Below are 15721 nucleotides of genomic sequence, written 5' to 3' on the forward strand. Positions count from 1 at the left end.
CCCACCTTATTTTATCTTGAGCTTCTTATGCTGAATTCAACCTTTTTTAATGTTAACAAACAAAAACACTTTGATTTTGGGGATCCCTGGGTGGCTCAGTGGTTTAGTGCCTGCCTTCAGCCCAGGTCATTATCCTGGAGTCCCAGGATCGAGTCCCACATCAGGCTCCCTGCATGGAGCCTACTTCTCCCTTTGCCTGTGTCTCTGCCTCTCTCTCTGTCTCTCATGAATAAATAAATAAAATCTTAAAAAAAAGAACACTGATTTTTGTTGTCATTGTTTGCACTTGCCTGATATATCTTATCATTTTACTTTTAATATTTCTGAGGGACACTGTCTTGGTTTGTCATTTAAGAGCACAAAGGTGAAGTTTAAAAAAAAATCCATCCAGAGTCCTTTCCTTTGAAAATATGAATTTTATCCAGTTACCATTATTATTAAAACACATGTTAGCTTTTGCCTCTGCCATATTATTTTCTGTTTCCTGGTTTAATGTTTCCTTGTTCCTTCTTTTTTCTCTTCTCTTTTGCTGTAAGAGCTCTGTTTTCTTTAAAAGAAAATCCCCTTCAACAATTTGGAAGGGATATATAGTTTGCTTTCTGTTAAACAAGTTTATAACTTTAAATAACACACTCAGACTTCTTTTTCTCAATATATCATCGACGTGGTTTTTTTTTAAACCGTGCTTGGCTGTCTACCCTGATTAGATTCACCATTTGCTTGCCAAAACTCCTCCTCACTTATGCCAAGCTGAGTTTTTCCTCCACAGCCCAGACTACATGGCTCTGGCTGCCCTTGTTTGTGGCTGTTTAAAAACAAAACTCGTTAACATATTGTCAAATCATCCTTCTCTGAAGCCTACAGAGATTTGGCTCTAGCTGCCAATGGTAAAACAGCATGCAGCCTGCAAGTCATGGCTCCAGGCCCACTCTGGAACAGAGGAGGGCAGTACAGGATGGGGTGGAAGGCCCAGAGATCTAGGAGTGACAGTCATGGTGCCTCCCCATGGCCTGCCCCCCAGGAGGCAGCACATAGCCTTGGGTCAAAGTGCCCTTCTCTCTTGCTCCATAGTTCAAAGCATTCCCTGGTAGTTGTTCAAACATGGGGTTCTCACCTCCCCAACAATGTTAAGTGCTTGCTTCCCCAGGTCAGGAAAATTGTGATCTCTCCTGCCTTCTTGGCTACCCATCTCCCTGTTCACCAGCATCTTCTAGAACTCTCTCCAGGGCTACCCCATCTCTTCCTAAGAGGACTCTTGAGAGATCAGAAGAGGGTGCGTGGGAGCCACATGGGGCATTCCTGGAGGGCCTCCCTGTTCCTCCTGGTCTCAGCAAACCTCTTTGTCCTCCATAGTTTAGCTTCACCTGCTATCTCCAGGGAGTCTTCCCGATTGCTTTGGTTCCCCTGGCCTCCTGGTCATTTGCTCCACTCCTACTCAGTTTTCTCTCCTGACCTGATCTCTATCTCAAAACTATGGAATCTGATTTCAACTAGACTCTGAGTTGCTGAGGCTGAGGCTGGGGTCTCCTCCTCCTGCTGCTCCTCATGGCTCACAGGACTAGATACCAGGCGAACTGAGGAAAGATCTATTGACCAAATGGAAGGTCAAGACAAAGGACCTGATGCCTGGGTTTAAATGCCACATCTGCTGCTTGTGAGTGGTGGGACCTTAGGCAGGTTACCTCATGTTTCCACAAAGGCCATTGTTGGGATCAAAGGTGACAATGTGACAATGTGTGAACTACATAGCATGGCCTCTAGCCCTGGAACACCAGAAAAATTGGAGCTACCAGTGCAATCTCAGCCAGCATTGGTAACTGCATTGAAATGGCCTAATGGAGCTATGTGCAGGTGGGTGTGTCACCAGAGCATGGGGGTGGGGGCAGAAGGCTGGTGACTTGCGACCTATGCCAGCTGTACACTGTGAGTGTGAAATCATTTCCCTTTGGTGGAACACAGGGGCCCGCCCGATGACCTCTGTATGTGTGTGGTGTTGTGATTTTGTGAGCTGACTCCTGTTCCGGGGGCCAGGGGAAGCACATCTTCAGCAGAGGCTCTGCCCCAGTTTCTGGCCTGGCTCTCCAGCTGGAGACTTCCGTTCCCTGCCCTCCCCCCTTCTCCATCCCTCTCCCTGCATCCCCAGGAGGATACCAGTGCTCCACTGCTGAGCAGGATCATGAAGATGATGAACGTCTCAAACCAGCTGTGCTCCACGATGCGGTAGCAGGTCTTGCGCAGTCGCCACCAGACCTTCCCTGGGGCCTGTGTGGTATCCACGGCGCAGCAAGGACAGCGCCGGACACAGCCTGTCGGAGAAGAGAGGTGGGGTCAGGCCCAGGTCAGGGCCTGCATATGACTACATCTGATCGCAAAATGTTGGATGGTGGAAGGGGTGACTGAGAAAGCAGTTATGAACAGGGTGACATGGTGGGCAGGCGTGGTGGGACAGTGGAGAACACCATGGTGCTGTCCTTAGGGACCCACGCCCAGCAGGAACTCCATGGAAAAGCCAGATGGACTAGGCACCCAGGGCAAAGGGCCTGGGAGATCTGAGCAGGGGGAAGGCTGGGGCTGGGATGGGCTCCAGTTTCTCCTCTGCTCATCTGGGAAACTCTCCCCCTGGGGGAATATTCCAGAACCCCTGGGGTACTCTGTTTCTGGGTCTTCTCCATGTTTGCAGTTTTTAAGCCTTGAGAATGGCAACCCCCTCACTGGTAGCCATGTGGAGGGCAAACTCTCATTTTACCCCCAGCTGCCTTCTGAATATACCACCGATTCATAAAAGCTACAGATACTGATGACCAACATGGTCACATGTCACACCCATGAGCATTTACAGAAAAGGCTAGGCTCTGTGCCAGGGGCACAGATGAAGAGGATGAAGTCCCTGCTGCTGAGGGGGGCATCACTCTACCAATGTGGGGTCATGGGTCTTCAGTACAGCTGACCCACAGCCACCCAGATTGGCACTCCACAGGCAGGCTTGTCATTAGGTCCTAGGTGGAAGGAGGGGCCCCAGGGTCACAAGGAATGGGGAGGGATGTAAGCATTGGGGTCAGAGTGGGGTCCAATATGGCCTTGGGCCCCAAGGAGCTGCTGGGTGTTTTGCCCCTCTGGGGCTGTGTACCTTCAGTGAAGCAGTCCTCTGGATCCTTGACATCCTCACCCAGGTCAGGGATCTGCTCCAGGAGGTCTGCTGTGTTGGTCATGTCTGCCGTGCTCCCCTCCGAGTAACTGTCCTCGGGAGCCTGTGGACAGGGCCGTGTGGTGGGGTGGGTGAGGGCCATGTGGAAGCTTCCAGCCTTCAGCCCAGAGTCTGGGGCAGTCAGGGGCTCCCTGAGGGGAGGTGCTCAGACTACTTTCCTTTGCATAACCTGGAAATCTGAGCCCAGGGTGGGTGGGTGGGAACCTGCCCTGGGGTTGAACTGAGGCTGGACCTCAGGAGCTCCTGAGTCTGTGGTTCTGGTCTGCTGGAGTCTAGGATGGGGTACAGCGGGGATGGGGAATGCATCCAACTGGGAACAGACAGACTTGGGCAGCAACATGGACTCACACTTGGAAAAGGACTCACGGTGGTAGCTTGGCGCACACGGAGGAGACAGGCATGCCACACCCAGAACAGAATCAACCAGGACCACAGGCACATACAGGTGTGAGGTCAGACGTGCAGAGCACAGGCCAGCAACCCAGCCTACACTTCTCACCCAACTCATGAATGCTGGTGTGATGGGCAGAGTCTGCAGTAAAAGCAAGAAGGTATCGGAGACTTCTCTGCCTGGCCACACAGGGTTCTCGAACCCTGACCCTGCGTAATCTGATTCTAGAGAGGCATGTGCATATGGTATGCCCTTGTGAGTGTCTATGTCTGTCAGGTGTGGGTGACAGCGTCGGGGGGGGGGGTGCAGCAGTGCTCACTGTGGGGGCTTTGTCCCGTTCCTCCTGTTATGCCATTGCACTGTGAACGCAGGCTGCTGAGCTGGCCCCTTCTCCAGAACAGTCTATAGCTGGGGAGTGGCTGTCCCTGGTAATGGCTTGGGGGTTACAACCCAAGCCAGGGGTGACTGACACCCAGTGTTGCACTGACATGGGAAGACACAAGGCCAGCCCCTTGCCTCGGGGTGGGGTAATGCCATGTGGAGCTCATGCTCCAGGGCTCCCCACTGGACCAGCTGAAACCCGAATTCGGTACCTGGCCTTCCGAAGCTTCTTTGTTGGCCTCATCCTGCTTCTCCCACCTCCCTATCAGCTTCTCCAAGGGCACTCCCTCAGTAAATCATTTGCACAGGCAGCCTGTCTTAGCCTCTGTTTCTAGGAGCCCACTCTGCAGACAGGCAAGGCAGGGGCTTCTGAGAAGGAAGGGGAGGCTTCAGTGGTCTTGGATCCCGTCCATGCCACCAGCTAAGTGGGGATGCCCGTGTCGCTCTGTCTCAGGCTCCACTTGGAGATGAGCTGGTTTGAGTCCCCGGGCCTGCCTCTGCTCCTGAAGCTGTCTTCTTTTCCCTTCCTTCCGTGACTCACTCTGCTGTTATCTCAAAGTCCCCTTTAGTTTTGGTGTTTGTGATGGGGAAGGGCTGGACGCTGCGGGGAGAGTTGGGGGGGCTCCCGGGTATAGGATAGAGCCTTAGACCTTTTGGGGTCCCTGTGGCTTTGAAGCCTTCATCCTTCTGCCCACAGCTTCACTGGGCAGCTGAGCTGGAAAAGGGATGAGCCAGAGGATGTCTCTGTGCTTTTCAGACACTGGAGCTGCATAAAGTACCCAGCGCATCGGGTGGGAGGTAAGTTCTCAGGATCCCGCTGCAGGTGAGAGGAGGGGTCTTTTTCTCAGGAGAATTCAGCCCACCTCTCTCTCCCTTTGATGCGTCCCACCACGAACAGATTTGAGAGGAAGAAGTTTCATCATGCCAGTACGAAAGCCCCTTCTCTCTGTGACCTGTGCCCCTCCTGTATCTTCCTGTTCCCATGTGCCTTTGTGTGCCAGACCCTCCAGCGGAGAGGTGTGAGCTGCCCTGCTGGGATGAAGACTCCAGCAGACGCTCATGCTCCAAAGCTGATCATGATCACAAAGCCTCCCATAAGCCCCTCCCATGAAAGGGACAAGGCAGCACGTGCAATGTTCCGTTGGAGGGAGCCACAACTGCGGGACCGAGGACCATGGACGCTGTCTCTGAACACTTGACCTCACCTTCCACAGTGCTTGGTGTGAGCGGGGACGGGTGTGCAGGGTGGGGGCCTGGTAAACACACCACAGTCCTTTATTCAGGGGTTGTGACACAAATGCTTATGGGGTGGAATGCTTGTAGGTAGTGGAATGAAGTTAGGCAAGTGGGGTCTGTGGCAAACCAGAGAGCTCCAGCTCATCCGTCAAGGAGGCGGTTATCACTTGTCTCCAGCAGCGTGGCTCTTCTTCCAATGTTTTTTCATTTTTTTCCACTTTTGTCTACATTTCAGAAATGCAGATTTGTTTTTACTTTGGCTTTTGGGTTTTTTGGTTTTTGTTTTCGTCTTTTTATATAAAAGCTACTGGGTTTTAAATGTTGGTAGTAAATTGAAATTAAAACCCTTCTGTGGCCAGAACAAAACTCTACACTAGGCCTTCTGTTTGCAGCCTCTGCTTTAGTCAAGGAGAGAAGCAGCTGGTCGCCAATGTGCCAGGAACTTGTTCTCAGCAACCCCCCCGATAGTCCCCTGGGATGGGGTAATTCATAGGACAAACATTTGCCAAAGAGGACCAAAGCACGGGGACTGAGTGAGGTGGGGTGAACACATGAAGGTGTAGGGTTAGTCCTGCGTCAGGGGCCTGAGCTGGCTGCTTCCAGAATTTCCCAGAAGCTCTGGGCCCCACCCCATCCCTCCCCTGCCAGGACAGGGCTGCCCATGCTCCCCTCTGCCAATGGGTCTCCCACACTGTGTGTGACGGTGGCTACGGCTCCCCCAGCAGGTGCAGGTGTAAGCCAGGACCTCTCATGGCCTGGCTCCAGTCCAAGTGGCAGTGCCATGCCGGCTTCAGGAACAAAGATGTGGGTTACCTCACTGCACCCTGGGGCTGGGGGCTCCACCTTCCGCTGCTGCCGCCAGTCTGCCTGAGCCACACTGGCCTCGGAAGAGGCAGTCTCTGACACCTGGCTCCAGGCCCCCGGCTCTGGGACGGCCTCTGGGCTGCCGGAAACAGGCTGGGATTCCTGCTGAAGAGACCCCAGCCCATGAGTGACCCAGCCAGAGTGTTTCCAGGGTCCCGCATATGCAACTGGAACATGGTCTCCTGCCCTCTTCATGGGGCCTCATGTCACTGAAGATCTCTCCCTCAAGGGCCCAGAGTGGGCAGCTGGGAGGCTTCCAGAAGATCCAGGCAGACAGCTCCAGGTCAACCTGGCTTCAATCTCCCCCTCCCCCCACTCCCTGGAAGGGCGCAGCTGGGCTGCAATGCCCACTGTCCAAATGCTGGCAACTCCACTCTGGAGTGACATACCGACATCCCCATGAGCTCCCATGGCTTGCCACGTGTATCCCCCCTCCCCACCCACACCCACACCCACACCCACACACACACACACACACACACACACAGGCCCCAGGGAGCCAGAGTCAACAGGCTCAGGAGAAAGAAAGGGGATGAAAAGGGAGCATCCTAGAGATAATCGGTAGCCGTGGTCATGGCAATGCCAATCCTCCCCTCCCCCAACATATACCACCACTGTCCCACAGCCTGACACAAGGGGTGGGTGGAAGCTGGCCTCTGGGACCACCGGGAGGCACAGAGATGTGGAAGCAAGCCTGGAACCTCAGTTCTAAGTTCACACACGGGCGGCGGGGGGCGGGGGGGCGGCAGTTGCTCTTCACAGCAAACCTGCCCAGTACACGGCCCAAAGGAAGTAGCCAGGACGGGCCCAACCACACAGAGAACCACTCACTGTTTGACCTAAAGACCTAAGGAGGAGCCATTTGAGCCTGGCTCGGGCCACAGGAAAACAGAGGGGGGGGGTGGGTACTGTCTCTTTTGTCCAGACTCTGGTCCTAAGTGTTAAAAATAACAGGTTGGGAGATAAGATAGTGCTGTCTCTGACACCTGCCATCTTAGGGATGCTTATTTTTAAATCTCAGAGTTAGCCCTGGGCCTGGGAGGAGGGGAAAGGGCAGTCAGGAGGTCAGGAGACTGCACTCCTCCCTCACCAAGACATTCCACCTTGTTAGTCCTGGAGGGGGACAATGGTGGGCGGGGACCAGGAGTGCTGGCTCTGTCATAGGGGTGTAGGGCACTCCTAGCAAGTTTCTCTCTTGCCACATCTAGTTCCCCTTTCTGTACAATTAGCTGCTCGTGGCTGGCATCAGATCAATGAGGGACAATAGTCCATTCCGAGGTCCTCTCTGGGTCAGGTTGGGAAAACAGGGTTGGCACCCATCGGTGAGGCTGCCTCTACCTCCACCCTACTCCTGGAGCAGTCTGGCAGGGGCTGGGACCCCTGGAGAGCACAGCCCCAGGCCCTGCATATATGCATTGGGGGGCACTCACCTGCTTGCTGGACTCTTCCTCTGTGCCCAGGCTATTCTCTTCATCCTCCTCTTGGTCGTCCGTGTCTGACTCAGCCATGGCAATGGGCACACACACAGGTTCTGTATCCCCAGGGGTGCCCTGGCCTGGCTGCTTGTCTTCCTCAAATCGTGTCTCCTTACGGGCAGGAGGCACCTTCTGTGACTCCGGGGGTGGTGGGGAGCTGGATGTGGCCATGCAGCCGGGCAGCTGGCCATGGACAGCAAGGGCCGTAGGCTTTGGAGGCCGCTGTAGGAGTCCACAGCAGAAGTCCCAGGTGGTCCGCTTGAGGAAGCGCAGGCCACGCTGGATGCGTGCCAGGGCCAGCTGGAGGTTGTTCATCTCCCCATCGTCGTCAGGGGCTGTGAGGTTGTCTGCACTGAAGGAGCTGAGCAGCAAAGCCAGGAAGAGGTTCAAGACCTGTGGAGGCAATGGATCAGGCTTGTCAGGCAACTGAGTCCCGGGGACCTTAAGGATCGGTGATGGCCAACAGCTCTAGGGTCAAACCACTGGGCCCTCATCCTAAATCCTAATTCTCTTGAATCTAGTGCATTTGGCTATAAAACAAAAGATAATAAATTCTCATCCCTTTTTCCCAAGGGCTCAGATACAGTTTGGGTTGAGGGCGTTTGGCGGCATGGCCCCAGATCCCTTGGCCCAGGGTCCATGGGAGAACCATGGGTTTATCCAGTGATGAAGCCTGCAGATGGGCTCTTGCTGCCTTGGGAGTAGTGGAGGACAGTGGGCTGCTCCCCAGGAAGTGGGATCCAATCTGGGATCACCAGGGACAAAACAGAACCCCACCCAGAAACAATCCAGAGCTCCTGGGGGCTTTCCTGGGAAAGGGCCTTTACCTCTGTTGGTGAAGGAGGGGGTAGTGGTGAGTCTCTGAGCTGGCTCAGTACTTGGACATCAAAGGCTCTTGCTGTGGAGTACACCCTACCTGTGTCCCCAGGTGTGACTATGCTTTCCAGGTGAGGGACATGGAGGACAGAGCCGAGAAGGGGCAATGGCAGGAGAAGAAAGGCACAGGCATCTGGGACTGTAACTACAAGGTCAGGACACAGAGAGGTGGCTGGCTAGGTGGTGACGGGTGCTTGGATGGGTGCTAGGTACGGGACCAGACACTGGGGATGGGGTGGAGGCACCTACGGCTGGAGCTGGGGGAGGGGCTGAGGTTGTCGGGTGCCAGAGGGACAGTGCTTCACTCAGGTGACTTATCGGGGCTAGGGACTGAAGACTCCCTTAAGTGAGGTGTGCAAAACCCATCTCTCTTGGCATGGTTCTGGACGCCTCCACCCCTGTGTTGTTAAACCATCCTGCCAGTGTAAAACTTTAGCTTTTGTGAATAAAGAGACCTTCAGCTGAATGACAGAAGGGTGGCCTTGTGTTCATTTCCCAGCCTCAGGGAGGGCAAATGGAAGTGACGGTGGGCTTGTTCCCACACATGGGTCAGACTGGCTCCTGAGGCTGACAGGCCAGAGACACCGCCTCCCCACCTTGGGCTTTGTGTCTTCTCCCAGACACCCCCAAAAGAGGGTTCCCTTGAACGGGGGACCTTTACGGCAGGGAGGTATGTGAAGGTGGGTGTGTGGTTCTCTAGGCCCCTCTTCGGCTTGTCACAAGCCCCTAAGACATGCTTCATGCCTGTCAAGGAGCTAGGGACGAGAATTCTGAAGGAAGCAGTGGCAAGGCTGGAGCGCCAAGAGTCAGAAACACGTCTTTGCTTTAAGAAGCAATGCACATTCACGCGGACAGAATGGCAAGGTAAAGAAGCAGGGGCTGGCATTCCATATGGGGAGACGATCACATTTGACACCTGGCAGCCTTTTTAATGTCATCCCTGGGGGGTAGGGCACTTGATGTGATTCAGGGCTGCTGTCTATACTGACCTCTGGCGCGGTTCCTGGACTGCCTCCACTCCCAGCTGCCCACCCTGAATCCTCTGCCCTCACCCGTGCCTCACCTCCAGGTATCTAGGGCCCAGGCTGGAGGAGGTGGGTGTCTGGGCAGCCCCAACCACCCCCACAAGAATGCCAGGTCCTCCCTTGTTGCTGCTTCTGAGGTTTGGCTTCTTCCAGTGCTTTCCCCGTCAATCATGCTGCTGCTCCCCAGCCCCTGCCTGATCATGACTTCCCATTTCAATGGCAATCTTGCTTTTCCACCCACGCCCGGCAGCGGCCCAATTCCTGAGGCGACCAGGGAGGGGGCTGCGTGGGCTGCGTTAGCTTCCCTCCTCCAGCAGCCTCTAATCTTCTCATCCCCAGGCAGATCCGCTAGGAAATCGCAGGGCTGTGTGCATGAGGGCAGCGGGCCTGGCCCTGGGCTGAGAGCCTGGTGCACTTGCATCCTCTTTAGAATACATAGTCTGGTGGCTCCCGGAGCTGACCCAGGGCTGAGGAGGCTCCATCCTGAGGGGTAGTCAGTTGGAGGTTGCAGGGGGGTGCAGCCCAAGAACTGGGTTTTACTGGCACCATGCACCGATGCCCTATCCCCTCTGGGGGCTCCACCAGTGGGGCTGGAGGGGGCCTGACCCCAACTTGGCTGGGGGCCACCCTTGCATGTTTAAGGCACACTGGAGGAGAAGCAGGCAGGTTTGCAGAAGGGCTCTGTCTGGAACCTGCAGCCCACAGTACTTGAGCCACCCACAAACCCTCTCTGAGCTGATGTGAGTCTACACTGCCCACAGCAGCGAGAGTCAGATTATGCAGGTGTGATGTCTGAGCACATGTGGACCACCTGTGTGCTCAGGCAGGTAGCTCCCTGTCCACGTGGACACTGACTCCTTCCTGAACCACCCATTTGCTGCAACCTTGCCTCTTCCCATAGTTCCTTCTCTGGCATTTGGCTTTTTGATCTCTCTCAACTCCAGAATTCCTCACATTATTAAGATACAAGGCAAAAGGCACCTGTTCTAGGACACAGGTGGCCAGGGAAGCAAGGGTAGCTCATGACAGGGTAGTGGGGACTCCCACCATAGTGAGCCAGGGTGACATACAAGCCCCTGTGGGCCCTGCCTTACCTGGACCACCTGCTGCACCTATGCGGTGCTCCCGTTGTTCCTTCCCACTCTAGTATCATGAAACCCTCCTCTAGGAAGCCTTCCTTGATTTCCCTTTTTGAAGGGGACCACCACCCACGGGCTCCTCCTTAATGCCTCTGATCATTCAAACCAGCTTGAGAGTTATCTCAGGCCTGTTTGAACTTTCCTTCTCCCCACTCTCCCACTGGTGAGCAATGTGAGGGCCATGTTCACCTCTGTATGTCCAGCAGCATCTGCCACAGTATATTGCATGCAACAGGGGCTCAGTAAATGCCTGTTAAGCTGAATTGAAAAACCATGTGATAGATCATTGACAGTAAATGACTAATAAAATAGCTGGCAGATGAGTAAATAAGTTAATGAATATAAAATGAGTATATAAAGAATAAACAGGTACCTAGGTAGGTGATTGAATGAATGAGCAAATGAGGAGGGATGCAAATGGATGGATGGATCCATGGCTAAGTAGAGAGCTGATTGGATAAATGGGTAGATGGAGAGGACTGGTGAATGAGTGAATAGATTGTGGGTTGACAGATGGATGTGCGGGTGTATTAGTGAGAGGAGGGATAGATAAGAGAGTAAAAATATGGGTGATGGATGAATGGATAGATCATGGGTGGATGAGTGAATGGATGGGTGGACAGTTGGGCAAATGGATGGATGAATAGGTGTGTGTATGTGTTTATGAAGAGAAGTTGATGGATGGATGGGTGAGTGAGTGAATGAATAGATGGACAGATAAACAGATGAGTGAAGGGATGGATGGGTATGAGAATGAATAGGTGGGGGTGATGGATGGCTGGGTGAGTGAGTGAATGAATAGATAGGAGGACTGGAAACTGAATAAACAGACTCATGAAGAGGTGGACAGATGGATGGTAAGTCAGTGGGTGGGTGACTGATAAGTAGATCAATGGCTGGATAGGGAGATGTATGGATGAGTAGAGAGATGGAAAAATAAGTGAATAGATGGAATCGTGAGCAGATGGATGAGTAAATGGGTGCCTAGGTGGGTGGATGAATGAATGGATGAATAGATAGATGGAAAGATGGGTAATGTATAGGTGGCTGGGTGGGTAAATGGACAGATGATGAGAGAATGATCGATAGATGGATAGTTTGATAGATGGCTGAGTGAACGAGTGGATGGATGGAAGGAAGTTAAGTGAATGGACAGAGGGGATGACTGGATGGGTGAATGTGTGTGTGGTGTATGTGAGGCCACTGGCCAACTTACCACAAGGTTGCCAATGACCATAACAAGCAAGAAGACGAGCAGGCACAGTGACTGCCCAGACACCTCCATGCAGTCCCACATGGTCTCAATCCACTCCCCACAGAGGATGCGAAAGATGATGAGAAAGGCATGGAAGAAGTCCATCATGTGCCAGCGGGGCAGCAGGCCCGAGTCACTGATGCGGTGCCTCTGTTCTGAGTAGTTCTTGCCAAAGAGCTGCATGCCCACCACAGCGAAGATGAACACGATGATGGCCAGCACCAGCGTCAGGTTCCCCAGCGCCCCCACTGAGTTTCCGATGATCTTGATGAGCGTGTTCAGGGTGGGCCAGGATTTGGCCAACTTGAAGACCCGCAGCTGGGGAGGGAGGTGTCACTGTGAGGGGCTCTAGTTCCTGCTACCATGGACACCCTTAACACTGCTAGCTCCTGCCTAAACACCCAGGGGGCCCACAGACACCTGTTTCTCCCAGAGCACTCACTGCTGTTTCTCTCTACAGCCTGAGGCAGCTTTGCTGGGCTCGGCTCTGGGAGTCAGGACAACAGCTCCAGCTTCATCTCCCCAACTCAGTCTTGCTCTTCAGCCCCACACCAGCTTCCTACCCGCCTCAGGCTCACTTCCCAGAACTCCTTAGTAGATTTCTCCAGCACGGGATGTCCTTCCTCTTCCAGACTCATCTTCATCAGGTCAAACCATCTCTGATTTGCCCAACTGCCTCTAACTTTCTCTCCTCTCAGTTATCACAAAGAGGGCAGGTGCCTAGCATCTCTTGAATACCTGCTGTGCCAGCCCATGCTTAGGATGGCTTACCTCATTCAGAGCCCCAGTAACCTCTTGAGATGAAGCCAACCCTTTGACAGATGAAGAAGCCAACCCTTAAAGGTGGAGTAACTTATTTAAGTCCATTAGTTCATGGCAGTGGAGTCAGGATGAGAACCCATAGCTTGGACTTTCTCTGCCCCTATCATCCTGCCTTCCAAGCCCCCAGTGAACCCGGCAACATTGCCCAGACTTCCTCCAGGAAGACATCCCTCACCTACCTTCAGTCCCATGTGTGGAGTCAAAGAGTGGTCCACAGACCAGAAGCTTTGGCATCACCTGAGACCTACTAAATTAGCATCTGCAGTTTAACAAGATCCCCAGATGATTTGTATGTGCATTAGAGTTTCCAAAATGCTGACTTTGAAACCAGCATGGAGAACCTCAGGAGAGCTCTCAGCAGACCTGACTCTACCTGTTATTTGCCATGTGGCTTTTGGGAAATTTATTTCACTTGAGTCTTAGTCTCCTCATCTGTGAAATGGGTATGTAGAAATACTAGCTCTTCTCCTGGGATCCTATGAGGACTAAATGGGGCATGGTGAACCATAAAGGGCTTTGCAAGTCACCAGGATGGCCATCCCAATAGTTTCCCCAGAGGAATGTCTCCCATCTTGCCCCCTCTGTACTCCCTGCATTACCAGCACTGAGGTACCCAGCAAATAGCTGTTGGACGAAGTCAAGATGGATCAGAGTAGGGGTGACTGAGCGGTGACCTCAGAGGGAGTTGCCTTAGTGCCCCAGACCCCCACCCTGCCTCCCTGTAGTGGACCCAGTTGGGTACCAGGCGGAAGGAGCGCAGCACTGAGAGGTTGCCCATGCGGGACAGGCCCAGCTCCATGAGGCTCAGGATGACAATGATGCTGTCAAAGATGTTCCAGCCCTGCTGGAAGTAGTAGTAGGGGTCCAGAGCGATGATCTTGAAAGTCATCTCTGCGGTGAAGATCCCTGTGAAGACCTGGTGAGGGACAGAGAGATCAGGGTTCCCAGTATTTGGGCTGGAAAGACCCTTGGGCCAGGAGGGGTGCCCTGCTTTCTGACTCTTGCTCCCACAGGGTCCCCCTCCTGGGCTGCAAGCTCTGACTGTACCCTGGCTCCCAGGGAGTGCTTGCTTGGCCATGGCCCAGGGCCTTGGGGATACCTGCAGCCTGATGCCCCAGCTTCCTCTTTGGCTCACTACCCATGATCTGGCAGCCTGCCAGAACCAGCCAGATCCCTCTCAGGCCCCACAGAGACTTATAGCTCAGGAAGCACCTGGGGGGCAGGGGAGGCTGAGGTGAGGGCGACACAACCCAGCCTGACACCTTCCAGCCCGTGTCACCACAGGAAGTACTCTCATTCCACATGTGCCAAATACACGTATTCCTGCAAACACTCGGCTTTCATGTCTCAGGGCATTTGCCCATGCTGTTGCTGCTCCATCTTGTCCACACGCTGAACTCTTGTCTGTAATAACAGCTAGCCAACTCTTCTCGAGGGCATGACAATGTGCCAGTCCTGGGCTAGAATGCTCTGTATGTGTTGTTCCTTTTAATCCATCTAACAACCCCATGAGGAAAGTATCATCATTCCCATTTTACAGGTAAGGAAACTGAGATGCTGACATGTTAAGTACTTTGCCTGTATGGAAGTACCATACATAGCTGGTATGCTGGAGAACCAGAAAATGAACTCAGTGTTGTCCTTTAAGATTTAGAGCAACCCCCTCCGCCTCCTGGAAATATTCTTGAGGTAGGCAGGGGCTCGGTTTTCCTCCATTTGTTGGCACGGAGTTGGGAGCCACCCAGCCTCGACCAGCAGTCTCGTGGTCCAGAAGCCCTTCGTGTGGTGGGCCACAGAGCTGTGACCATTTCCAACTGCTCCATGGTGTGCCAATTGCCTCGACAGGGAACTTGGTTCCCGCAGGAGGGGATGTCCTAGGAAGGCGTGGCTGGCAGGAAGCTGGGCCTGCATACAAGGCCATTTGGAGCTGAGGGGGTTATTGTGAGGATGGGGAGGAGTCACGAAGGTCTTCTGTGGGTGAGGGCTGAGGTGGGAGGGCCAGAGCATTCCTGGGGACAGTACCAGGGCTGCGGCAGTGGCCAGGGAGGAGAGGTCAGAGACAGGAAGGCCGAGTAGCTTGCTGGGGTCAGCAAACAGGAGGGGATCACCCAGGCCTTGGCAACCCCCATGAGAGCTCTGTACTGAAAGGAAAGAAGGAGAGATACCTGGACCGGCCCCTTCCCCCTCTGCTCAGATAACGCCCTGTGGTGGTGGGCTGGGGGGCAGGGATCTGTACTGGCCCAGGGAGCGGGCACCAGGATGGCAGGTGGGCAGGTACCTGTGCATGGCCACGCAAGGCACCGCCCACCAGCCAGCCCTCATGCCTTCAATGGTCCCTTTAGGGCTTGTGCCAGAGAACTGATCTTACACCAGCTGGGATCTTAGGGAAGGGAGGGCCCCTGAAATCTCTCAGTCTCAGCTCTGATGCCTGGGCTCCCCTCATGGTGGGGAGGCATCCTTGGGTTCTTCTGCACCTTTCCTCAGCACCCAGGCCTGTCCCTGGGTTCTGTATCCATAACATTTTCCATCCCTCTGACTGCATCTCTGACTGCATCTCCTCCTGCTCTTCTAGCTTGTTTGTCTCCTCACTGTCGTTCCTCAGGGCCTTTGTATATGCTGCTGCCTTTCCTTGGGCCATCTGCCCTCCGCCACCCACAGAGCTCACTCCCTTCAGGTTGGGGCTTAAAAGCCACCTAATGGATGAGGCTTCCTGATGTTTAAAATCAGGACTTCCTCCCACCAAACTCCTCTTCCCTCTTCTCTGCTTTGTCTTTCCTTCACTTACCACCATGTGACATACTGTGTATGTAGCTACAGATTTGGCTAGACTGCAAGCTCCATAGGAGGGACCTTTTCTGCCTACTGGTACAAGAATTGTGTGCAGCCAGGAGGCAATCCACTGATGTTTGCTGAATAAACATACAAATACTTGGGCCTTTGACCTTAGGCCCTGCAGTGTCTGGTGTCCTGCCAGCCACACTCCCTGCACTGGGTCTCCCTGAGAACCCCTAAGGGTGGGGCCTGGGAGACTAGACCCTCTGGTCTCCCCCCA

The 15721-nt window shown here is 53.8% G+C and overlaps 1 protein-coding gene across 4 annotated transcripts in view; it reads right to left on the bottom strand.

The window, feature by feature from the left end:
* Positions 1-15721, bottom strand: part of SCN5A (sodium voltage-gated channel alpha subunit 5) — a 95097-nt gene that overhangs the window by 23012 nt on the left and 56364 nt on the right. For 2 of the 4 annotated variants that reach the window (XM_055321550.1, XM_055321551.1), the window contains exons 15-20: positions 13412-13585; positions 11809-12165; positions 7508-7945; positions 6027-6179; positions 3128-3248; positions 2152-2306 (exon numbers count right to left, since the gene is read on the bottom strand). In XM_055321550.1, the coding sequence (XP_055177525.1) occupies positions 2152-2306; positions 3128-3248; positions 6027-6179; positions 7508-7945; positions 11809-12165; positions 13412-13585 (1398 nt within the window). Of the gene's footprint in view, positions 1-2151; positions 2307-3127; positions 3249-6026; positions 6183-7507; positions 7946-11808; positions 12166-13411; positions 13586-15721 lie in introns of all 4 variants that reach the window. The other 2 variants (XM_055321547.1, XM_055321548.1) reach the window with 1 other exon arrangement.

Source organism: Nyctereutes procyonoides, unplaced genomic scaffold, assembly GCF_905146905.1.
Source record: "Nyctereutes procyonoides isolate TBG_1078 unplaced genomic scaffold, NYPRO_anot_genome, whole genome shotgun sequence".
In the NCBI taxonomy this organism is placed as follows: domain Eukaryota; kingdom Metazoa; phylum Chordata; class Mammalia; order Carnivora; family Canidae; genus Nyctereutes; species Nyctereutes procyonoides.